This window comes from Tursiops truncatus, chromosome 15 (genome assembly GCF_011762595.2).
Source record: "Tursiops truncatus isolate mTurTru1 chromosome 15, mTurTru1.mat.Y, whole genome shotgun sequence".
Classification (NCBI taxonomy): Eukaryota; Metazoa; Chordata; class Mammalia; order Artiodactyla; family Delphinidae; genus Tursiops; species Tursiops truncatus.
The window spans coordinates 4,239,964-4,266,121 of NC_047048.1; the positions used below are offsets into that span (position 1 = coordinate 4,239,964).

At 42.2% G+C, this 26,158-nt stretch overlaps 1 protein-coding gene across 3 annotated transcripts; it reads right to left on the reverse strand.

Moving 5' to 3' along the window:
• Positions 1 to 1,480: 1,480 nt before the first annotated feature.
• On the reverse strand, positions 1,481 to 25,077 carry RBAK (RB associated KRAB zinc finger). Of its 3 annotated transcripts, XR_012325958.1 has the most exons (6): positions 24,938 to 25,077; positions 23,878 to 23,935; positions 13,244 to 13,370; positions 12,878 to 12,973; positions 3,938 to 9,033; positions 1,481 to 2,905 (listed from the first exon to the last, which is right to left on the reverse strand). XR_012325958.1 is itself a non-coding variant. In XM_033839364.2 (5 exons), the coding sequence occupies exons 2-5, from the start codon at positions 23,890 to 23,892 to the stop codon at positions 7,127 to 7,129; spliced, it is 2,145 nt and encodes a 714-aa protein (XP_033695255.1). In that variant the 5' UTR covers positions 23,893 to 23,935; positions 24,938 to 25,077; the 3' UTR covers positions 3,237 to 7,126. The 3 variants fall into 3 exon arrangements, 2 of the variants coding, with proteins under 2 accessions (XP_033695255.1, XP_033695256.1); XM_033839364.2 differs by lacking the exon at positions 1,481 to 2,905 and having other exon boundaries at positions 3,237 to 9,033; XM_033839365.2 differs by lacking the exon at positions 1,481 to 2,905 and having other exon boundaries at positions 3,237 to 9,033; positions 13,244 to 13,463; positions 24,938 to 25,019.
• Positions 25,078 to 26,158: the final 1,081 nt, after the last annotated feature.

Here is a 26,158-nt window from a genome sequence, read left to right on the forward strand (position 1 = left end):
CTCTGGCTTCCTCTCTTGCTGTGTGCCTCTGCCCCTCTTCTCCGTCCTCCTCTCCCCAGCCCCCAACAAGAGGCTGCTTCGACCTTGCTGGAGGCTCTGCAGGCTGTCCTGGGCTTTGGCGTCTGGGATGGGAGCGGCAGTGGCGGTGGGGACACGGGCGCCCGGGAGCAGCAGCAGCGGGCACCACGTGGCCAGGCAGGCAGGGCAGCTGGGAGGGTGCGAGCTGTGGGTGGTCAGGGGCCCCGCCCTTTGTCCCCTCCATCCCCACCCTCGCCCCTGTACTCCCCTCTCTATCCCCTCCCCCTTCCACGTGCCCGGTGCCTCACACACAGGTCTGTCACTCTTCACCTGCCTGCAGGCCTGCCCACAGGCCTGCCGTGTCTTCCGGTCACTGGCCTCTGGCCCCCCAAGGACTCTTAGATCCAAACAGTTCTCGCCTGAGGAGTGGCAGCTGCACCTTTTTGAGCCCAAGGCAAGCTCCACTGCTGACCGCACCCCTGGCCCGAGCCACGTCCTGTCCACTGTTACGCCCACCCCACCACTCTACAAAGGCCCTGCCCCCCAGGACAAAGCCACGCCCTATCACAGCAGGCCACGCCCCTAAGCCAGAGCCACACCTCTATTTGTTGAGCAGTCCTGCCCCAGAATGGAGCCCCCAACGCCCTTGTGTTTGGAGTTTTGGGGTTCTCCAGTGTTAGCATCCCAGAGCCCTGCACAGCTCTCTCCTGTTCACACTGCCCTGACTTCTAGCTCCTCAGCCTTCCTGAATTCTCAACTCGGGGAGGCCACCCAGCTCTGCTTCGGGTGCTCTTCCCTGCACTGTGGCCTCGGGGCCACTTTGTTTCTCCTCTCTCAGGGATCACTGTCCTGCCTGATGTCCAGTGTCAGAACGCCATGGTTTCATCTGTTTTGTCCGATTTTTCAGTTATGTAGTCAGGAGAGGAAATCTGCTTCCTGTTACTCCATCGTGGTTGAACATGGACGATGAGGCATCTGCTTGCTATCTTTAGGGTGACTGTCTCTTTAGAGAAGCCTTCGAAAATTTATCTTTGATATTCTTAAATTTCACTTTAATGACATGGATATCTCAGTATCTTTCCTGTTTGGAGCTCCAACTGTTCTTTTAATTTGACATCATATTGGGTTTTTCACTTATATAAAATGGTCACTCCCCTCCCTCCGTGTAGCTCCTCCCCTTCATTTGTGGGTGTCTTGCTGAAATCTCTACTTCTCACCTTTTCACATCACATTTTCTTTACTCTCTAAAGCCTTCTGCAAAAGCTCTTTGCTACACAGTGTCTCCCACTCATTAACCACTGGCTCATCTAATATACTGAATTTTTATTGTTGATACTAAGTATTTCCTTCTTTTGAACTGTTTACCTCCACATCGCTTTACCAATACACTTTTTTCTTTGAGGATATTTATTTGGCACAGGTGGTTCTGTTTGTCTTTCTTCTGTGGCTAAAGTCCTCAGGGTTGTTTTTTTTTTTTTTTTTTTTTTTTTTTTTGCCAGAACTCACTTTCTCCTGGGAGTTCCTGCACTTTTGACTGGAGGAAAGGCCAGTCCTAGCCCCGCTTCTCAGTGTGAGTTTATGGAGGACACAGCTGCCTCAGCAGGAACACAGCCAAGCAGGGATGGACCACCTGAGCCTGTCAACCCCTCCCCGACATCGTGCTACAAAAGGACTCCACTTCTTTAAAATCATCACTAAAATATCAAACTTCTTCTGACACAGGTCTCAACACCCTATATTTGTTTCATCTACTCCCCCCACAGGATTGGGGGTTCAGTGCTGGCTTTCCCCTCCCACTGATCAATCAGTCAGGCAGATTCCCCTGGGCTAACGTGTGGAGAGAACATTTGTGAAGGTGCGCTCGGCAGATGCCATGATATTTGCACCAGTTTCTTCACTGTCCCGACTCCACATCTTCCTCCACTGAGCACAGCCATCCCTTCTTCCCTCGGAGGATTCCTGACACTGTTTCCACTCCATACCCTTTGCTCACAAGTCAGCATTCAATGGCAGTTCACCAATCCGGCAGGAACTACAAGGGGGTTGATTTCTTTAATGTGAAAGAAAATTTATTTTTTTTGTTATAATTACCACTGTGGCGACTGGGGAGGGTTACTTTTTTCTTTGTGGCCTTCATATAACTTAATTTGGGGAACACTGTGACGCTGTCATTGCCATGTTTCCCCTCTTTACAGGGATCAGGTGGGGGACTTCCCTGGTGGCGCAGTGGTTAAGAATCCACCTGCCAACGCAGGAGGCACAGACTCGAGCCCTGGTCAGGGAAGATCCCACATGCCACGGAGTAACTAAGCCCGTACGCCACAACTATTGAGTCTGCGCTCTAGAGCCCACAAGCCCCAACTACTGAGCCCACGTGCCACAACTACTGAAGCCCGTGCGCCTAGAGCCTGTGCTCCGCAACAAGAGAAGCCACAGCAATGAGAAGCCTGTGCACCGCAACGAAGAGTAGCCCCCAATCGCTGCAACTAGAGAAAGCCTGCACGCATCAACGAAGACCCAACACAGCCAAAAATAAAAATAAATGAAATTTAAAATATATATTAAAAAAACAACTAAGTACATAGTCCACACCATCAAATGTCGTAATTCCTCACTGTTGTGCCGTAAACCCAGCCAGCACCCCCCATTCCCCGTGCTGAGTGCTCTTACATTTTATACTGCGAGGTCTTAACTATATCCTTCACTCACTAACATTTGTGCTGTTAACTGCCTATTTTAAATTTGCTGAAAGGATAACTTGAAAACTTAAAAAATTTTTTTATCAAATCAAACTCACCGTTATACTTAACCTCAAAGAAAGCTCACCTCTGTGACAGTGTGATGGTTAAGATGCATCCCAAATTCAGGAATGTAAAAAACAATTCGCCTGAGAAAATATGAAAGGTTTACACACATCAGTTCTTTATTGAAGAGGCAGTCCAAACCTATTTATATGTGCCAGATGCATTTATATATGCAGAATGGTAGGATGACAACATATGTAATGGCCCTGTCACCTTTTCAAATATTTACTGAAAATATACTTTATACTAAGCTTTACGGTCAGTGTAGGAAATCTTAGTAGTTGCCATTAAAACTAAGAGTATTTCCTGCACAAAAATTATGCAAAATCTACCAGTTAATTCCTGTTATGCAGCATACCCATATACATCTAGAAAAATATGGCAAGAGTGCTGAGCGACAAAAATGGTAGACACTTGTGATTTTTAACAACATTTTATGTAAGTGTAATATACATGCAGAAAAACACACAAAGCTTGAGTGCACAGAACACTCAGATATTCAGCACCTAGATTTAGAAACCAATTATTACCAGCACCAGATGAATGCTCCTTGTCAGCCTTGGCCAAGGCTAACCGCTATCCTGATTTCTAACTGCATAGCCAAGTTTTACCTGTTCTTATACTTTACCTGTTTGCTTTTGTGTCTAGATTCCTTCATTTAACATTCTTCGTGAAATTGAGCTGCTATTGCCTGTGCTTACTACCCATTCATTCTCCTTGCCTTAGAGTGTTCTGTGGCGGAAACACACCACTGACGTTCAAAGTTCTACTGCATAGGTAGGTGCCTTCAGAGTTGTTTTTTGAAGTTTTAGGTCATGAAAATTCTAGGACATGTCCCTTGGTGGACATATACATGCACAGTGGACACATTCATGCATGTCTGCTAGGTTTGGGTTTGTTAAAAGGGTACAAACACAGGTTTGCTCGAAGTGCCAGCTTTCCAAAATGGCTCTATCAATGGGCAATACCAACAGGAGTGTAGGCAAGTTCCTGTTACGTTCTTGCCAAATCTTGCTTTTTCATGCTTTTCATTTTAACCATTTCAGAGGGTGGCAGTAGTGCCACACAGGGTTTTAAATCCGCCTTTTCCAAGATTATTAATAAAATTAACATACCTTTTCATATGTTTACTGGCCATGTGGATAGCCTCTTTTATGAAGTGGACATCCAAGTCTTTTGCCCATTTTTTTTTTCTTGTAGATTTGTAGGTGTTTTTATTTTAGATCAGGGGTCAGCAACTATGGCCTGCTGGCCAAATCCTGTCCTCCACCAGTATTTGTGAATAAAGTCTTATTGGGACATAGCCACGTTCATTTGTTTTTGTCTTATTTATGGCTTTCACACTACGACAGCAAAGTTGAGTAGTCGTGAGTGAAACTGTGTAGCCCACAAAGCCCTATATATATATATATATATATATATATATATATATATATATATATTTTCTTTTTTTTTTGGTGGTACACGGGTCTCTTACTGTTGTGGCCTCTCCCGTTGCGGAGCACAGGCTCCGGACGCGCAGGCTCAGTGGCCATGGCTCACGGGCCCAGCCGCTCTGCGGCATGTGGGATCTTCCCAGACCGGGGCACGAACCCGTGTCCCCTGCATCGGCAGGTGGACTCTCAACAACTGCACCACCAGGGAAGCCCAAAGCCCCAAATATTAATACTATCTGGCCCCTCCCCAAAAACGTTTACCAAGCCCTCTTCTGCACTCGATTCTGCTGCCATGTATTTGAGTTGCAAATATCTTCTCCCCTCTGTGGTCTGCCTGTTCACTTTCTCAATGGTGGCTTTTTGAGAAACAGAAGTTCTTTAATGTAATATACTCAAATTAACAAGTTTTATTTTATGATTCAGTGCTTTTTGGGTCTTAAGAAAACTGCTTGCTGTAAGGTTATAGTCTTCTTATAGCTTTATTATTTCACATTTCATACTTAAAACTGCACTCCACCTCAATTGATTTTTCTATTTTCTATTAAATTATGAAATTTAAATGATGACAGAGCATTTAGTGGAAAGAACATCCTTTCCCACATTACGATGCATTATTACCTTCACCAAAAGTCAGGTGACTGAATTACATTTGGGTGTTTCTGGAATCTTTATTCTGTTCCACTGGTCAATTTGTTTATCTTTGTGCCATTACCACACTATCATAATTCCTATGGCTTTGTAACAGTTCTTGATATCTAGCACTATAAGTTCTCTAGTTCTGTCTATTCTAGAAGATAGCTTTGACTATTATTGGTCTTCTGAATTTTCACATGAATCTGAGAATTTTCAGTTATAAAAACTTGCTAGGATTTTGATTAAGATTGCATTGAATATATGAATTAATTTGGGGAAAACTGACATCTTGTTAAGATTGTCTTGCAATCCATGAACAGGATATATCCCTCTTACTGTTCTGTAATTTTTTTTTCCCCTGGATACAATTCTTGAAAATACAGTGTTAGGTAATTTTCCCCCCAGGCACTTAAGGATTTCTGATATCACTGTAAGTGACATTGTTTTAAAACTTTTCATTTTCTGTGTTCGTTGCTGGTATATTAAAAACCAATTTTTGCATAATGACCTTGTATGTGGAGATTCTGCTCAATTCTAATTATCTGAATATTCCCTAGAATTTCCTATGTATAAAAGCATATCATCTGCAAATAAAAGTTTTACTTCTTCTAATCCTTAAGCCTTTTCATTCTTTTGCTTCCCCTACTTTCCTGGCTAGGTCCTTCTACACAATACTGAATAAAATTAGTCATAGCAGATAACCTTGTCTCTTTTTTTGATCTTGGGAGAAAACTTTCAATATTTCACCATTTGATATGCTGTTTGTTGTAGTATAAGATACTCTTTAGCCAATAAAGGAAGTTCCTTTCTATCCATAGTTTGCTAAGAACACAAATGGATATTGATTTCACCACGCTTCCTGCATACTAGACTACTTTTCTTCAATGTGATATATTACAGTGATTTTTTTTTTTCTTATTAAAACACCCTCACATTCCTGGAGTAAGATCCATTTGATCACTGTTTTACCTTTTTTCCAGAAATGGTCTGTTGTGCTAACCTAGGATTTGGTCATGTGACCACTATAAACGAGTTACTGGTGATCATAATGAAATTAGCATGACTGGTTTAGTTTACTCAGGATTTACCCTCTGTGTCTTGTGAATAGTAGATACCTAAACTCTTCCAGCAAGTAAAGAGAGGGAGGACACTGAGGTTAATCAACAAAAAATGTCTGCTAGAAGCTTGCATTAATTTGTTCCAAAATACTGGGACTAAGAGACAATGCACAAAATAATGACACCGTATTCATATCAAATAAAAGCACAGGTAAAATTTCTGAATTACAAAATAGTGGCATACTGCACGCTCAAACCTATGGGTTAAAAAACAAGAGTGGTAGGAGAGCTGGGCCTATGTTATAGAGCATGAGCAGTACAGCCATCCTTCACTGAACAGACTAGATTCCAAATCATCTATGCATAGTTTATGAAAATAGTATTTTTAAGTCTTTTTTGCTCAAATGCAGTTGGAAACTTTACAAAAATCACTGGTTCCTCTCTTGATGAAGCACTCATTAAAAACCATTTGTAAATGCCTCTAAAGAACAGAAAACTATGTATTTAACTATTCTATACCTATCAAACATCTCACCAACAATATGTCCTACATTAGTACATTTTGCCATCTTAATACTCAAATAAGAATACTGCCTTTTCACAAATTATTCAAATCCCAACTGGCAGAGTTGCATAGAATTAATCACATTTTGGAAACGTGATAGAAACCGCCATATACATATTTAATGCTACGATCCTCATAATCAACTCCAGAAGATTTTAAAACTTCATTTTCTGCAATGAAGGTTTATTCAGAGCTGATAGCTTCTGATGTCATTCCTTAAAACATCTGATTTTATATCAGAAATATGGCTTTTAGTATAACAATTTCCATGACAATGTATTTTCCACATTCATCACTTTGACAGGTTTCGCCTTGGTATGATTCCCTGATATGTGAATACAATTGGAATCCAAAATAAATATTAAATATTTATAGAGTTTCACTCTTGTATAAACTGTCTAGTGTCCAATGAGTTGTAGGGTCTTGCTGAAGGCTTTGCTTCTTGTTGCAGTTTTAGGGATTCTTCTCTATGAAAATTCAGATTAGAATAAATCTAACATCTAAATGCTTTTCCTCATTCAGAAACATGAACTCTCAGACAGTGATATCTGACTCCCAACTGACTTCCCATACTCATTATGTGCAGAGGGTTTTCTAAAATGAGATCTGACTTCAGAGGAGCATTCCCATGTCAAGTACGTTCATATTCCCTCTCCTGTGAATTCTCTGATGGCTATTGAAGGCTGACCTGTGATGGAACTTTTTCCCACATTCATTACATTCATAGGGCTTCTCTCCTGAATGAGTTCTATAATGCACAGTGAGGTATGACTTCTGAGAAAAGACTTTCCCACATTCGTTACATTCATAGGGCTTCTCTCCTGAATGGCTTCTATAGTGTACGGTGAGGTTTGACATCCGAGAGAAAACTTTCCCACACTTACTACATTCATAGGGCTTCTCTCCTGAATGAATTCTATGATGTATAGTGAGGTAAGACTTCTGAGAGAAGAACTTCCCACATTCATAACACTCGTAGGGTTTCTCTCCTGTGTGGACTCTTTGATGTCTAAAGAGGGATGAGTTATGGGAGAAGGTTTTCCCACATTCGTTACATCCGTAGGGCTTCTCTTCTGAATGGCTTCTATAATGTATAGTATAGTATGACAGCTCAGAGAACAATTTCCCGCATATGTTACATTCATAGGACTTTTCCCCTTTGGGAAGTGACTGGTGCCCATCAAAGGCTGAATTTTCAAGTAAGGTTTTCCCACATTCACTACATTCATAGGGCTTCTCTCCTAAGTGAGTTGTGTGATGGTTGGTGAGATATGAGAACTTTCCACACTCACTACATTCGTGGGGTTTCTCATCTGTGTGCACCTTCCGATGTCTAATGAAGGCTGAGTTTAGATTGAAGGTTTTGCCACATTCATTGCATTCATAGGGCTTCTCTTCTAAATGACTTCTGTAATGGATAGTGAGGTATGACACCCGAGAAAAGAATTTCCCACATTCACTACACTGATAGGGTTTCTCTCCTGTGTGTGTTCTCTGATGGGTAATAAGGGTGGATTTTCGGTAATAGGATTTCCCACATTCATTACACTTATAAAGTTTCTCTCCCGTGTGCGTTCTCTGATGGTCACTGAGGGCTGACTTGCGGGAGAAGGATTTGCCACATTCGTTACATGGATACGGTCTCTCTCCTGAATGGTTTCTCTGGTGTAAGGTGAGATGTGTCTTTTGGCAGAAGGTTTTCCCACATTCATTACATTCATAGGGTTTCTCTCCTGAGTGAGTCCTCAGGTGTTGAGTGAGGTGTAACTTCTGACAGAAGGTTTTTCCGCACTCATTGCATTTATAGGGCTTCTCCTCTAAGTGTGATCTCCGATGTACGGTGAGGGTTCCTTTTTGGCTGAAGGATTTCCCACATACGTTACATTCGTAAGGTTTCTCTCCTGTGTGAGCCCTCTGGTGTATAATGAATTTTGACTTTTTACAGAAGGATTTCCCACACTCACTGCATTCAAAGGGCTTCAATTCCATCTGTGATCTCTGGTATACATTAAAACTTGACATCTGGATGAAGTCTGATCCAGAATCATTCCAATCATAGGGCTTCTCCCCCATATAAGCTCTCTTATGAGTAATGAAAACAGCTTCATTGTCTAAGGCTTCTGTGCATTCATTATATTCAAAGGGTTTCTCCAAAATACTAATTTTCTGAATACTTTCTTCATTTTGAGAAAAGGCTTCCCCATTTTGATGAAATTCATAGAGTTTCTCTCCATGAAATGTTTTCCCACATTCACTACACTCATCAGGTTTCTCTCTTGCATAGCTTCCATCACTAATAATTAATTCTGAAGTAGATCCCAAAGTCTTTCCACATGAGACACAATTATGAGACATTAGGTTTGAAGGAACAAGGCTTATTTCCATGTTATAAGTTTTATCAAATGCAACCTCTCTCTCCTCAGTCAGGGTTCTGCTGTTGATAGAAACAGCTTGCCTTGAACATTCGTCTTTATTTTCTTGGGCTCTCTCCATCAGGTCATCAACTTTCCAGACTTCTTCTAAAAAGGAATAAAATTAAACAAACCTTGTGAATCTGAACATACCAGTTATAGAATGGGAGCAGTACTCAAGGGCCTACTGTGGGCTTGACTCTGGCTTTAGGGTCAATCTCCACAAATAAAATTATCAGTATATAATCCTCTTTCCCCCTTGATTTGTCATATAAGACAAACAGACAGACATGGGGGGTGGGGGAGGGATGGGGAAAGGATGAGAGCAGGATAGGACTCAGCAGTAGAAGAAAGAGTAAATTCACACTGAACACAAGTACCTTTGTTACTTTACAAATATGTTCAAAACTTTGGTAGGAAACGTGAAATAAACCCAAGAAATGATGAGCAGAGGACAAAGTCACTGAAGGGGTCCCAGATCGAGGCTGAAACGGGAGGACTGAGAGCAAGTGGTATTCGTGGGAAAGCAAGAACAATTACTGGATGTATAATCCTAGGAAATATTCAAGTATGGATTATGTTTGGGAGAAACAGATCACAATGTATATTAAACTATATAATATCGGGCTTCCCTGGTGGCGCAGTGGTTGAGAGTCCACCTGCCGTTGCAGGGGACGCGGGTTCGTGCCCCGGTCCGGGAAGATCCCACATGCCGCGGAGCGGCTGGGCCCGTGAACCATGGCCGCTGAGCCTGCGCGTCCGGAGCCAGTGCTCCGCAACGGGAGAGGCCACAGCGGTGAGAGGCCCGCGTACCGCAAAAAAAAAAAAAAAAACAAAAAAAAAAAACAAAACTATATAATATCACTTCATACCAAGATTAGCATGGTAACATGCTCACTAACCTAGACCCTTCCAAAATCTTTGCCTTTCTCTTCTGCACATAAATCCAAATAAACATTCTAAATGCTCCAATTTCCTCATGTTTAGAGACAGTCCCACAACCAGGGCTCCAACTCCCTTGCCCTGACTTACACTGACCTATAAGGAGAGACCCAGGCACATAAATGTCTGTAAGAAACCTAAGTAGACCAATCTCTCCAGTAAGATCAGCTCTCTGGAGAGTCCTGTGGTCTCCTTTAACACTAAGTGACTTGTCTACAACACAGTGCACAGTGGCTACAAGCACCAGGACCCCAACTCCAATGCGTCATAGGCTGGGGGACCTGGGCAAGTTACTTAACTGTGATGCAGTTTTGCTCACCTGAAATGTGGACAAGAGCTCCTAACACAAAGGGCTGGGCAAAGACTATTGATACATTAGTTAGCACATGTTAATGCTTAGAACAGTGACACAAAACAAATGCTCAGTAAGTTTTTCCGTGAATTTTCTTTCAATCTGCTGACTTAAATTTACCAAAACCAGTCATGTTCCTGACATAATACTATAGCTTAAGTCTGAATACAAACAAGAGTTCCCATACTCTCAGGTTTCATTTGGTGTAAAATCTTCAATATTAGATTTCTAAAGTAGCCCCTACAATATCAACTTTTATTTCCATGTATTTTACATGTTTTTGGATCTTTTGAACTATGTTTAGTTGCTCTCATCCACATTCAACACAACACTAACAGTTCTGGGCTCAGAAATCTACAACATCCCTGTGCCCAAATACCAGCAGAAAAAAAAAAAGTTATCCTTTACCAGTAAAATTTTCATTACCTAGATTCACAATATATATTCAAACTAGCATTGTACTCATCTTCCAAAAACACCTTCTGCTCCAGGAAGCCTGGGCACTGCCCTGCTCACGCCCAACCACAAGTCTGCACATGCTCTTGTTCACTCAACCTGACTTCCAGCCTGGTATGTACTCAAAACCTAGCTATGTTTCAGGAGAAGCCTTAAAATATTTATAAAGTCTCTTTCCAACTTTTTGAAGCTCTCCTTCCCTTAAATTTTAAAATAGCCTTAACACAAAGCTATATATCATGTATTTGATTATGAACATTCCGTTTGAAAGCTAATTTTAAACTAGTTCATGCAGCTGTGCTCTCCTTTCCTAACTCAAACCTCTGCTTGTCAAAAGTATGACCACACTTGCTATTTTTTTAAATCTGTCCAACAGAAATTAAAGTAGTAGTTTCTAATCTGAATCAAATGGGGTGCTTTCAGGTTAGACTCTAACCCCCAGCAGTTTTTTCAGAATCCGCAGTTCAGAATAAATTCTCTCTCAAAAGAAGCTCATCAGTGAGCCAATGGAGTATCTTCTACATGTTACACAGAAAAGCAGAGTACTAAGACCCTTCCTTTTTGTAGGGTTATAATTCAGGTCGAGAAAGGAGCTTAAGCGACAAACACTTGCCATTACACATCAGAGTGCACAATCCTGTGCTAACAACCACTACGTGGAGGGGCCATGAAGAGAAAGGAAAGACTGGATGAAGAGCGAGAAATGAGGGAAACTTCAAGCAGGAGCTGAACTTTCAAGGTCAAATTTAAAGGATAAAGTTCTAGAGATTCTGTTGGACAACAATGTGAATACAGTTAACACCACTAAACTGTTCACTTAAAAATGGTTAAAATGGTAAATTTTATGGTTTTTTTTTTTTTTTTTCCAAACTACAACTAAGGAAGGAAAGAAGGGAGAACAGAGGGAAAGAAGATGTATCATCTGGGAGAGCAGAGGGACAACTAAGCAGGGACAACTCTGCTTAGTTTGAATGGAAGACATTTAGAAATCTAGACTAAATGGCATTTGACAAGAGTTGGGGGAAACAGGACATTCATTTTGATATGTAACATTGCACCACACTGTGGGGGATTGAGGAGAACTTAAATTCTACTTAAGAAGAAACAGAATAGTTATAGGCTTATCTTCTGAGCCTAGTGATAAGATCAACTGTATGTTTCAAATGAACAGATTTTGCAATTTCCAAATAGGATTCACTGTAATCCAGGTACGTATGAGAAAATACTGTTTACACCAATGTCAAAAGAAACTGAGAATATGCAGAAAAATTTTAAGGCATTTCGTAAAAGACAAAAACAGGAACAAGGCAGAAAAGACAAGTACAACGTAATAAATTAAGGGACTTGGGGAAGATGCACAGAATTCGCGGTTTGGAAAGGTCAGTTTATCATCAGATGTGCTAAGGAAGAAGGAAGGGGACGATCCTTCCTGTGCTATTGTTCTGTCAGGTAAGAGTTAAAGAGGCTACAGGTTACAGATGTTGGGTATCAATTTGGATGAGCAACATAAATAAAAAAGTCTTCAAAGTTGAGGCTAGATGAACGCTTTTATGGGATACAAAGAAGACTAAAGAAGTGGAAGACAGGTCCTAGGGGCTCCTGAGGAGGCCAGAGAAGAATGGGAATTCACTGACAAAATAAACTCTTCCTGAACATCTGCTGCCGACACAGGGATGGGCAGACAGACGGGACAGGAAGGAGCATTTGGGAAAGAGGACGGCCCAACTCGTGCTGTGTCACCGAGGATGGGCTTCAGGGACAGTGACCAGTGCACCCACGGCGAGGAGGGGACCACGCTGGGTGTCTGAGGGCCTAGAGGGGGGCATGAAACTGGGGTGGAACACAAACCAGAGGCGTTTCACAGCAAGGAAGGAAAGAAAATGGAAGATAAAAAGAATGACCAGGAAAGTCTCCAGTTAACTTTTCTGTCAGACTTTTGAGAGCCTGAAAACAAAGGAATTCTGTGATAATAGGGAGGTTAGTCACGGACAGTATGAGAGGAAGAGGGAGTGAATGCACCCTCAGTCCTAGAAGACACGGAAATCCTGTAAAATGTAAGGCCGGTGCAAAATCAGAAAGGGAGCGTGCACATACATGGTGGAGGGCAAGTGCTATTGGTGCCAGGAGGTGAGATTTAGGGCATCTGTGGTCACTCCAGAGGACCGGAGCGACCATTTACAAATTCACACTCCACCACCTCACCTGGGTGAAACTGCCGTGGGAACTCGCCATCCGCTACCCAAGGCTCCTCTCCCTGCTCCAACTTGAGGATCACGTTCGGTTTGGTGCTGTCGTACCCTGTGGATGAGAAAGAGCCAACTTGGACCTGCTGCTCGGCTCTGGGTCTCTGAGTAGAAGGTGCTGCCTCAGAGGACAAAAAATAAAGCGTCTATTTTGCACCTAATCAAAATCAGAACCTTTTGATCGATAAGCAAATAAACAAATACTTTATCTGGTGCCCAGAAAAAAATTAAACAGTCTCATCACTGATTTCTTCGAAGTCAAGCATAAAATCCTTAAACTGGAAGCCCCCGCAGAGAAGCAACTCAGAAAGCAGGCTCTCCTCACCCACGGAGACCAGATGGCTGTAGTTCTCCAGCATCACATCCCTGTAGGTTGTCTTCTCATCAGGGTCCAGCTGCTGCCACTCCTCCTGAGTGAAGTCCACGGCCACGTCCGTGAATGACACTGGCCCCTGCAATGGCACCGTGATGGGAACTGGGTGACGTGGAGAAGACTTATGGGAACAAGAGCTCACCCAGCTCACCGGGAAAGTCAACTACGGACCCTGATTGTTACAGATCGTGGGAGGAAAACAAGCCATATTAGAAACACACTGCCTTGGGGTTCCTTAATGTGTCAAACAAACGAACCAGCCAAAAAACCTCTCAAACCAAAAAAAAAGAGCTCCAATTTTGCAACTGAAGTATCTGAGTTCTGGGGACATAAGTTAATGAACCACCACTCCGGCTCTCACTCAAAGAGCTTACAGCCCTGCGAGGAGACACTGGCTAAGTGAACACGGACATTTCTCTCCTTGTTGCTCTCTTCAGCAGCCTCTGCTGGCTGGGCCCCCTCCCCCTCCCTCCTCATGCTGGCGCGGCCCAGGACTCGGGCCATCTCGGTTCAACTCTTTCATTCTCTGGCCCCTCCATTCTTACAGCCAGCTACCTGGACCCATCTGCTTGGCTAAGTTTTCTAGTACTTCCTTCAAGCGGTATCTCAAACATCACATTGTGGCAGCAATGAAAATCTGTTGCTTGAAAGACTGCCCGAGGTATTATCAGCGTGACACACACAAGGTGGAGCATGGTCTAACACGAGAGAAGTAAACTACTTTAATTTTATGCTGGCAGACGAGGCTCCGCAGGCTCAGCTGGGTGTTCTACAGGATTCAGGGGAGAGAAGAGGACGCAGTGTAAAAAGTACCCATGGCAAAACCTGCAGCAGCACCAATATTTAAGAGGTTGGCACAGGGCAGAGACCAAGAAGGCACTTTCTCGAGGGCAGCTTTTGGACAGGAAGAGTTGCCTCTAATTCAAGAGAGTAAACGAACATATGCAAGTATTGGGTTGGCCAAAATGTTCGTTCAGGAAACCCAAACAAACGTTTTGGCCAACCCAATACTTTCCTGCCTCAAAAACAAGACAAAAACCCAAAAAGCCCAATTCAAAGAAATATAAAAGTAGTGTTCTCATAAGAGCACTGGAACACAGAAGTTACCAACAGCAGGAAAGTTTCTGAGGAAATTCTTGATTTATCGAGTAGAGCAAATGAGAAACCAGGACCACGGAACACACTCACACAGGGGCAGAGGCGGGACTGCAGCAAAAGTGACAGCAGGCTCACCACCAGAGCCCTGGAAAATCTCCAGGCCCATCAAGGGGGCCTAGGGTTCCTGCAGCAGTAGAGTGACTGGTTGACAGAGGAATGACTCACACAATCGACCAAGCAGCTTGACAGGCTTCCTGTTCTCACTGCACAGAGCAGCCAGATCCACTCAGACTGTGTCGACAGCCCCTGGCCGTGGGCTCGGGGGACAGAGATGGAGCCGGGACCCCTGCAATGAGGGTGATCACACATTCACTGTCCAAATGGAAAACTGCTGTCTGGGACGAAGGATAAACCCGACAGGACACCAGGAAAGGAGGTGCAACCCAAGACTATGTCAGGCACGTCTAGACAAAAAGCCAACTGTTTCCATGTTGGACATGGACGTTTCTCCTAAAGCAACTCTTAGAAGACTACTCTCACCATAAAGCACCTGAGCAACTTAACGTTGTCTGCCGACTTGCCACCAGTTCAAAATGCAGTGGTGCCCACAGGTTCTGTGCATCAGAAGACACAGTTGACAAAGAATAAGGGAGATCAAGGAATGGGAGAAAACATTTGCAAATCACGTATCTGCTAAGGGGTTGGTATCTAGAATATATATAAGGAAACCATAAACAAAATGAAAAGACAACCCTCAGAATGGGAGAAAATATTTGCAAATGAAGCAGCTGACAAGGGATTAAAAGCAGCTCATGCAGCTCAATATCAAAAAAACAAACAACCCAATCAAAAAATGGGTGGAAGAACACATGAAAACATGCTCAACATCACTAGTTATTAGAGAAATGCAAGTCAAAACTACAATGATCACCTCACACCAGTCAGAATGGCCATCATCAAAAAATCTACAAACAGTAAATGCTGGAGGGCTTCCCTGGTGGCACAGTGGTTAAGAATCTGCCTGTCAATGTAGGGGACACGGGTTCGAGCCCTGGGCCGGGAAGATCCCACATGCTGCAGAGCAACTAAGCCCGTACGCCACAACTACTGAGCCTGCGCTCTAGAGCTCACAAGCCACAACTACAGAATCCCGTGCACCTAGAGCCCGTGCTCCGCAAGAGAAGCTACCGCAACCAAGAATAGCCCCCATTCACCGCAACTAGAGAAAGCCTGCGCACAGCAATGAAGACCCAATGCAGCCAAAAATAAATAAATAAAATAAATTAAAAAAAAACAAAAATAAATGCTGGAGAGGATGTGGAGAAAAAGGAACCCTCTTACACTGTTGATGGGAATGTAAATTGATACAGCCACTATGGAGAACAGTATGGAGGTTCCTTAAAAACTAAAAATAGAACTACCATATGACCCAGTAATCCCACTCCTGGGCATATACCTGGAGAAAACCATAATTCAAAAAGATACATGCACCCCAATGTTCATTGCAGCACTATTTACAACAATCAAAACATTGAAGTAACCTAAATGTTCATCAACAGAAGAATGGATAAAGAAGATGTGGTACATATATACAATGGAATATTACTCAGCCATAAAAAGGAACAAAATTGTGCCATTTGCAGAGACGTGGATGGACCTAGAGACTGCCAGACAGAGTGAAGTCAGAAAGAGAAAAACAAGTACCATATGATATCACTTATATGTGGAATCTAGAAAAATGATACAGATGAACTTATTTGCAAAGCAGAAATAGAGACACAGAGGTAAAGGATGTATGGATACCAAGGGGGTAGGGGGCGATAAGATGAATTGGGAGGTTAGGATTGACACATATACACTACTATGTATAAAATATATAACTAATGAGAACCTACTGTATATCACAGGGAACTCTACTCAATGCTCTGTGGTAACCTAAATGGGAAGGAAATCCAAAAAACGGGGTATGTGTATACGTATAGCTGATTCACTTTGCTGTACAGCTGAAACTAACACAACACTGTAAATTTATACTCCAATAAAAATTAATTAAAAAAAATTTAGAATATACAGAGAACTCCTAAAACTCAACAACAAAAACAACAGTTTTAAAACAAAGTGAAATAAATAAAATAAAATTTTGAAAAATGGGCAAAGCACTTGAATAGACATTTCTCCAAATAAGTTTTACAAATGACCAATAAGTATATGAAAAAGATGTTGAACATCACTAATAGGGAAATGAAAATCAAAACTATGAGATACCACCTCATACCCATTAGAACGGCTACTATAAAAAAAACGAAAAAATTACAAGTATTGGAGAAATTGGAACCCTTGTGCACTGTTAGTGAAAATGTAAAATGGTGCAGCTGCTGTGCAAAACAGCATGGTGGTTCCTCAAAAAATGAAAAACAGAATTAACATATGATCCAGCAATTCCACTTCTGGGTCTATACCCCCCAAATATGAAAGCAAAGACTTAAAGAGGTATCTGTATACCTAGGTTCACAGCAGCATTATTCACAATAGCTAAAATGTGGGAATAACCCAAGTGTCCATCGATGGACAAATGGTTAACAAAATGTAATATACATACACAGTGGAGTATGATTCAGCCTTAAAAAGGCAGGAAATTCTGACATCTGCTACCACATGAATGAATTTTAAGGACATTAAGCGGAGTGAAATGAGCTTAATGGAAGGACAAATACTGTAGGATTCCGCTTAGATGAGGTATTTAGTCAAAATACTAGAGACAGAGAGTAAAATGGTGGTTGCCATGGGCTGGGGAGGGAGAAATGGGAAGTTACTGTTTACTGGGGGCAGAGTGTCAGTTCTGGAAGATGAGAAACACTCTCGAGGTGGATGGTGGTGATGACTGCACAACATTATGAATGGCCTTAATACCACTCTACTGTACACTAAAAAATGGTTAGGATGGGTGGGAGGGAGACGCAAGAGAGAAGAGATATGGGGATATATGTATCCGTATAGCTGATTCATTTTGTTATAAAGCAGAAACTAACACACCCTTGTAAAGCAATTATACTACAATAAAGATGTTAAAGGAAAAAAAAGGTTAGCATACTAAATTTATGTTATGTGTATTTTACCACAATAAAAAAAAGTGGAAAGAAAAAAAAATGCAGTGATGCCTCTCTAATTACACACCCCTACCCACTCCCTTACAGAGCTTCCTCAGCCATTCCCTCCACAAAGGAAAGAAGAATGAAATGGGGTCATGGGTTGAGTATGTTCACATTAGTTATTAGTAATTCTCTCAAAAAGTGAAATTTAAAAATTAAGAATCATCAGCTAATTGAGAAAACAACATAAATAAAGGATAAGCATCAGGATGAACAACTCAACAATGACTGAACCAAATTCACAAAGGAAACAACTTGCATTTGTGTCTACTGATTTATATTTTTTAATAAATTAAGCAGGATATTGCTTTCAGAAAATGAGAACATTCTGCTAAGAAAAAGCCACTGGAGAATACTTAGAAATTAAAGACTGGATTGTTGAATTTTTAAAAAATCCTCAAGTAAGAAGCTTGAATAATAAATGGGACATAAAATAGATAACTTAGAAAATCTCTCTGAAAACAAGAAATTGAAATGATGAAATTTTGAGATATTGAAGCCAGATCCAACAGATTCAACATTTTCAGAAAGAGATGATAGACGATGAACAAAAAATCATCAAAGGCAGAATGGAAAATGATTCCTGAGGTGAAGATCATAAAAATAAACAAACAAAACAAAACAAAACAAAACATCATCAAAAGGGACCATATAATCTGCAAAGAAAAATACTGGGGAAACAGATCAAGAAATTTCCTGATAAAACATCCAAAATTTAAAAATTAGAGGGAACTTCCTCTAATTGGTTGGGACTTCCCTCTGGTTGGGACTTGGCGCTTTTGCTACGGGGGCCTGGGTTCAATCCCTGGTTGGGGAGCTGGCATCTCGCAAGCTGCACAGCCAAAAAAAAAAGAAAAATAAAAAGAAAAGGGGGAGGGGGGAATCCTAAAAAGTTACAGAGTGAGTGAAAAAAATACACTAGTTACCCTGGAAACTGACATTCTAATTCTCAACCAAGAAGAAACAATGGAGAACGCCCACAACTTTTAAGGAAAAAGGATTTTGAACCTAGAACTGTACACCAAGCCAAACTATCATTTAAGTCTAAAGACACTATAAAGGTATTTTCAGAAAAGCAAGACAATTTTTGTTGAAGAAAACAGTTTCCTTAAAACAGTCAGTGACAAACTCCTCCGAAACCCGAGAGTTCCAACAAAGACGAACATGGGGATGTAGAAACCTCACTGCATGACCAGCAAAATGGGTTCTCAGTTGTTGGAAGGAGCACTTGTTGGGACTGTAAACATTTAACTTGTATTTTGGAAGGGAACTGCTCAGTAAACATGTTCTATTATCCTACTGTTTATAAAGGGATTTCACCCACTGGTACAGCCACATCTGTGCAGGTCTCACAGCTGAGATTCCCCAAGAGAGCCTAAGATTATCCCAAGGTAAGCCAAATGAGCTTTAACATCACCTATAGGAAGTAATAACCTTCTGGGTTAAGGCAGTCCAGAAGGCAAGAAGTGGCAGGGGTTAGAAGACTGACCAATCAAGCAAATAAATTAAATTACATATCAATATTGCTTCTATCGACACAAGTATCCAAAATGAAATATTAGCAAACAAAATCCAATACCACGTTGAAAAGAAAATACGTAATTACCTAAACAGGACTTACTCCAAGCATATAGACTGGTTTAATATTTGGAAATCCATTAATACAATATGCCATTATAATATAACTAAGAAGAAAAATCTTACATTTCCTAAGATGACGAAAAGACCTCTGACAATATTCAAACGCATACCTAATTAAAAATTTAAAAAACCCTCAAGAAAATAGGAATTGATGGATACTTCACCAACATGAATATACCTATGTATACACATACTCATACCCTAATGTGCACAGTACGTGTGATACATATACACACGGGTACATACATACACTTTTTTGAGTCCAGACACAAACACATATCTATGCTTCAGTCCTCTTAGTTCTAAAGTCAGGACTTACTTAATGGGTAAACAATAGACACATTCTCAGAAAGATTAGAAACAAGGCAAAATGCTCATTATCTCCAATCAGAGAAAACAATTAAAGGCCTAATAAGCAATAAGAAAAAGTGGAACTATTTCTATTCACAGATGATATACTATACCTAGAAAACTCAAAGAATCAACAATGGAACCAAATCAATAAAAAGAATGCTGTTAGGTCACAATATATAGTTAACACACATAAAGACAACAGCCCTCACTATGTAAAAAAGAGTAAAAAGATGTAATTCAAGTGTACACACAGTTCACAATAGCAACAGAAAAAAACTCTTAATAAGAAATATACAAAATCTATACTAGAAAATTTTTAAAACACTCCTGAAAGACAGAGAAGTAGACCTGAACAAATGGAATGATTCTCCTTGTTCTTGAACACACTGTGAAGCACAATAAAAGGAGGCATGCCTTCACCAAGATGTATCAAAATCAAATGGCTAAAAACTAGTGATAAAAAATAAAGAAATAAAGACACGTTATACACAGAGGAACAAAGATGAGGATGACATCAAATTTCTCTTGGAATCAATGTAAGCAAGAAGCCAGTGGAGGAACACATTTAAAGTACTGGAGAATATAAAAGACAGCAATAATCTCTTTAAAAGTGAAGGCAAAATAAAGATATTTTCAGACATACAAGAGCCATAAGAATTCATTATCAACTAGAAGAAATGTTAAAGAAAGTCCTTCAGGCAGAAGGAAAATGACAGCAGATAAAAATGTGGATCTACACAACAGAATGAAGCACCAGAAATGGCAACTATGTATTTTCTTTCATTATTTAAATCTCTTTAAAAGATTAATTAAAAATGACAATGTATCAGGAATTCCCTGGTGGTCCAGTGGTTAGAACTCAGAACTTTAACTGCAGGGGCCCATGTTCAATCCCTGGTCGGGGAACTGAGATCCCACTAGTCACTCGGTTTGACAAAAAAAAAACCACAACAACAACAAAAAACCCAATGTATTGTGGGATTGGTATTACCTCTAAAAATAAAATGCAACAACAGTATAAAGACCAAGAAGGGAAAAATGGAACTGTAGCTAAGTGATCAGGCATATTACTTGAAGATAAACTATAATAAATTAAAGCTACATACTATAAACACTAAAGCACCCACTAAAATAACAAGTGTTATGGCTAATAACCCAACAAAGGATATAAAATGGAATCACAAAAAAGTCAATCAAACAGAAGGAAGACAAAGAAGATGGGACAAATAGAAAATAAAGACAACAGACTATAACCTAACTGGTTGTATCAATATTCACTTTACAAGTAAATAGTCTAAACACCCCAATTAATAGACAGAAATTATCAAATTGGATTAAAAAAAGAAGACCTAACTATATGCTGTCTACAGCGCTGTACTTCACATATAAAGATGCAAATAGGTTAAAAGTAAAAGGACAGAATAAAACATTGCACACCAACACTACTCAAAAGAAAGCTGGAATGGCTTTATAAGTATCAGAGATTCCATTTCACAGCACAGACCATTGCCAGGATAAAGGAGGCCAATTCACAACAACAAAGTGGTTAATTAATCAGAAGGACCTAATAATCTTAAATGGTTAGGTATCTTCTCACAAAATTCATGAAGCAAAAACTGACAGAATTGCAAGGAGAAACAGACAAAACACAATCGCAGGAGATTTCAATTCCCCCTCTCTCACGACTCATGGGACAAGTCGGCAGAAGGTTAGCAAGGATATGGTGCACCTGCCAAACATTCCCAACTTGATGTTACTGACATTTAGAGAACACTCCACCCACCGAGAGCAGAACAGGCACCCTTCTCAAGTGCACGTGGAGCTTCTCCGAGAGAGACCTATTCTGGGTCATAAATCTTAAGAGAGTCATTATTTATGTAGTGTTCCTGCCGAAAAATCACCATCTAAATCTATGAAAAAACATCGGGGAAACATAAATTCAAAGAATTCTACAAAATAATTGGCCTGTATTCTTCAATTACTATAATGGCATTAAGAAACTATTCCATATTAAACAGACTTAAAAAGCATGAAAACTAAATGCAATTCATAATTCCGGACTGCGTCCTCCATCAAAAATTAAAAATTGCTATAAAGGAAATTACTGGGAAAACTGACAAAACTGGAAGTTGGATGCCTGGATGAACTGTAGATTAAAGTATTATATCAAGGGGACTTTCCTGGTGGTCCAGTGGTAAAGAATCCACCTTACAATGCAGAGGACGTGGGTTCGATCCCTGGTCAGGGAACTAAGACCCCACATGCCACAGGGCAACTAAACCCACGCACCACAAGTACTCAGCTCGGGCGCCTCAACTAGAGCCCTCGTGCCGCAAAGTGCAGAGCCCACAAGCTCTGGAAAAGGAGCGCTACAGCTAGAGAGCCGACACGCCCTGAAGCCAGTGCGCCACAACTACAGAAGAGAAAAACCCCATGCCACAACTAGAGAGAAGCCCACGCGCCACAACAAAGAGCCCACTCACCACAACTAAGACCTGATGCAGCCAAAAATAAGTAATAAATAAATAAATAAAAATAAAGTATTATATCAGGAATTTGCCTGGTGGTCCAGTGTGTAAGACTTCCAATGCAGAGGGCCTGGGGTCGATCCCTGGTTGGGGAACTAGATCCTGCATGCATGCCGCAACTAAGAAGCCTGCATGCTGCAACTCAGAGTCTGCATGCTGCAACTAAGACATGGCACAGCCAAAATGAATAAATTTTAAAAATTCTTTGAAAAAATAAATAAAGTATTATATCATTGTGAAATTTCCTGAATTCAGTTACCTCTGGCAAGCATACATAAGAAAATATTCTTGATCTTAGGAGATACAACTGAGACATTACAGGGTAAAGGGGCATGACACACTCTCAAACGGTTCAGAAAAAAATATGTTAAAGTTAAAACAATTGCAATGCAGTCAACACAATTCAAGGCTAATCAACTGCAACATATGGGCTCTATTTGTATCCTCATTGAAAAGAAAAAACTGAAAAACATGTAGAAAATTGTGAAACTTTGAACACTAAGAAAAAATGATATTGTGGGTTATCCCCACCCACTTTTTAAAAGACTCATTATTGTTTAAAGATACATACAGAAATACAAGTGAATTTTTTCTAAAGGGTTTTTAAATGAATATTTATTTTTAATTAATTTTATTTATTTATTTTTGGCTGTGTTGGGTCTTCGTTGCTGCATACAGGCTTTCTCTAGTTGCGGTGCGTGCGCTTCTCATTGCGGTGGCTTCTCCTGTTGTGGAGCATGGGCTCTAGGCACGCAGGCTTCAGTAGTTGTGGCACAAAGGCTCAGTAGTTGTGGCTCGGGGGCTCTAGAGCGCAGGCTCAGTAGCTGTGGCGCACGGGCTTAGTTGTTCTGCGGCATGTGGAATCTTCCTGGACTAGGGCTCAAACCCGTGTCCCCTGCACTGGCAGGCGGATTCTTAACCACTGTGCCACCAGGGAAGTCCCAAATGAATTTTTTTTAAAGCCAAGAAAAGGGAGGCTCCATGAGTTTGGCAGTAACAGATGTCAAAGGCAGATGGATGGTCAGGAGAGGTAAGGACCTGAAAATGTCCACTGGATTTGACTATAATTAGGTCACTGCTAATCTTTACCAACAGATTCAGGAGAGTGGTAAGGACAAAACCAAGACACCAAGAATTAAAATGGGAATGGGAAGTGAAAACACCTTATTGGAGAATATCTGTCTGTACTGTGTGCTGTACAACCCCCCAAAAACACACTAACAGAAATATCTGAAGGATGAGAAGGCCATTCCATGACTTAGGTTTTAGCCTTGGACTAAATAGTAAAAATGTAAACAGGTCTACTTGGATCACAATATTTTGGAGCCTGGAAAAATCACATGCACCAAGTTCCCATTGGGCAGCAGGCCCACTGCTAAGATAAACAATAAGTCTAAGTCATATACTGAAATGATTTGATGCCTGTTATTAGGAGAGCTATCCATATTACTTCAACTTCAACAAACAAATTTTTCCAGGTCTTAGGAAACCTTTGAAACCCACAAGTAACAAAAATGCTTTCTTCTTATAGTCAACACAAATCACACGATGGATGGTATCTTCCTTTTTCTATAACTGTCAAGAACATGAGTCATATTTGCAGCTCAATTCCAGTAGCCTTAAAGCATCATACCACCTATATGTGTGAACCTGACAACAACTACGTGCCGCCCTGACTCTGTAACAACTGTATTTTATGTGATAATGTCTTTTACCTATTTCTACCTTCACGTTTTAAAATGTGGATCCTTATACACCTCCTAAAATGCATTACAAAACAAAGTGGGGGAATACATACACCGACAGGAAAACTCACCTGGGATTCATTCATTTTCTGCTGCTCTTGGAAAAATCGTAGACTGTAAACGGTGGACCTAGAGGAAGGGAAGCAAGTAACTGAAGTGCTGAGTAACCTGACCTGCCCAGGCAGGAACCTCCTGCATCAGGACCATCAAAGAAAGTCCAATAAAATGACACCCTATGAACATTCAAGAGGCTAAAAGGGTCCTACAAGAGAAACACACACCTGTACCTTTCCAACACCAACATGATCAAGTTACTCTCATTGGTGAATATGAACGACTGTTTCAAAGAGTTAAATTAAAAATGCAAATAAAAAAAATTTCCCTGTGACACTACTTAAGTATTTTCTTATTGTCTCTTTGAATTGATTAAAATCAAAGATTCCACAGTAAGGGAGAATGTAAGCTCTCAAAAGTGGGATAAACATGCATCAAGGCACCGCACTGTTTGTAAATCATCTGACTCAATTTGGTTACCGCTGCACTTCTGAGTGTTTTATTATGAAACTGACTTTAAGTGGACAGAACACCTGCCCTAGGAGTTTGGAGTCCTGTTAGCGACCCCACATGCACACCCGGTGAGGATCTGGGACAAGTCACCTCCCTTCTCAGGCCCAATCTCTTCCTTCCTCAAGCGAGGCAGCAGGACAGAAGCCTTGCAGACTCATCCTGCACTAACTACACTGTGCGACTCCACAGGGCACAACCCAGGGGGGCAGCGGACGCTTAGATTAGACAACCAAGGTGCTGATGGGCCTTGAGAGACACGTGCGAGATGCCGAGACGGCGACAGGAGGACAAGGAGGATCGGGGTTGGACGGAGGGGTGGACGCGCCACGTCCCGGCCGAGCCTGCGGCCCCTGCTCCCCCAGAACACCGGGTGCTCACAAGTCCCAGGGGAGCCCCATCCGGAGCTCCCGGCCCTGCTCTCCAGTCCGGCCCATCCACCTCGGGGAAGCGGTCAAACCCTCCCGGTCGTTCTCCCGCGGGGCCCGGGGCGGGCTACCCCAAGTTCCGCTCTCCAACGGCCGCAGGGTCCACAACCGCCTACAGGCCCGCAGACGCAACACCTACCTCGTCGAGACTAGCTGACCGGCCCCGGGCTCCCGAGGCTCCGGTCCGGGGGCTGCTCCTCCGGCGCGCTCCTCTCACGGATCGCTCCGCCTCCCGAGACCACTGGGCCAGAGAAGCCGGCTCTGGGCCTACGGCACAAGCTCCCTTCAGGCCCACGTCCCTCCCGGGACCTCGCTGTGCCGCGCGCTGCAGACTGCCTGGCACTGCGCCGCCGCCGCCGCCGCCGCCGCCGCCGCCGCCGCCGCCGCCGCCGCCCGGCGGGCCCCTCCGGCCCAGCCCGCGGGCTCCGGAGCTCGCGCTCAGGGGTCCTCGTTCCAGCCTCTGCCCAGCCCACGCGAACCCTCGCCCACACAGCCCGCGCCCTCTGGGTGCCGGCCGGGCCAGACGGCGTCCACCCCTTCAGGCCCCGGAATCCTCGCTCGCCGGAGGCCACAGCCTGGGAACGAAAGCAAGCGGTGACCTGGGCACGGATAGGAAACAAGAGCGGCGCGGCGCAGCGCCGGTGCGCGTGCGCGAACACGCACACAGGGTGAGGCGCACTAGCGCAGGAGGACGCCGGAAGTCCGCCTGCCAAGGCCCGCCCCGGAGAGCGAGACAAATACCAGAACTCTATTTCCCAGAAGTCTCCGCGCCGTCAAGTTAGGGAACGTCTTAAATATCTCCATCTCATCTGGCGGTGAAGAGGTGCTGTGGTGAGAAGTTGGGCCGCCTGGACCAGGGACTCAAATTTCCCCTTACTTTAAGGGAACGTCTGTTATGTCACCGCTTCTCGAGGACTCTTACCTGTGTCCTGGTGCGCTAATCTTTTCCTTACCTTGAATGCTTAAGTCTTAGAATAAGTGTCCACAGACAACTGATAAATAAGGGAAAGGAGTTTATCATGTTAGCTTACTATCATAGTGAGCTATTTAATCAAAATATTAGTGAATAGAACTTAGCGTTAACATAATAGAGTATTAGCCTAGGATACCTTCCTCCCCCTCATAGGGAAAAAGAAACATAGGCTTTCCAAACCACTTTTAATTCGTGAAAACTGTAGAAAAAATCATAAAATACAGAATTGAAAGAAGAAAATTACCCATACCTTTACTTCCTGAAGAGGATTATGTGTGTGGAAAAAAAATTGTGTGTTTCAATGGCCAACTAAGCATTATTGGAGGACATCGCTCTGCGTTGATTTCAGCCCTCTCTTTGTCTTTGAGCTGTTTTACACGTCTTCGA

Bases quoted from the DNA above. Each gene is read 5' to 3' on its own strand.
- RBAK (XM_033839364.2), bottom strand. The intron at 12,974-13,243 runs GTGAGGAGAGCC...TCTCATCCACAG, and splicing joins CAGCCATCTGGTCTCCGTGG to GGTACGACAGCACCAAACCG. The intron at 9,034-12,877 runs GTGAGGTGGTGG...ATTCCTTTTTAG, and splicing joins CCCACGGCAGTTTCACCCAG to AAGAAGTCTGGAAAGTTGAT.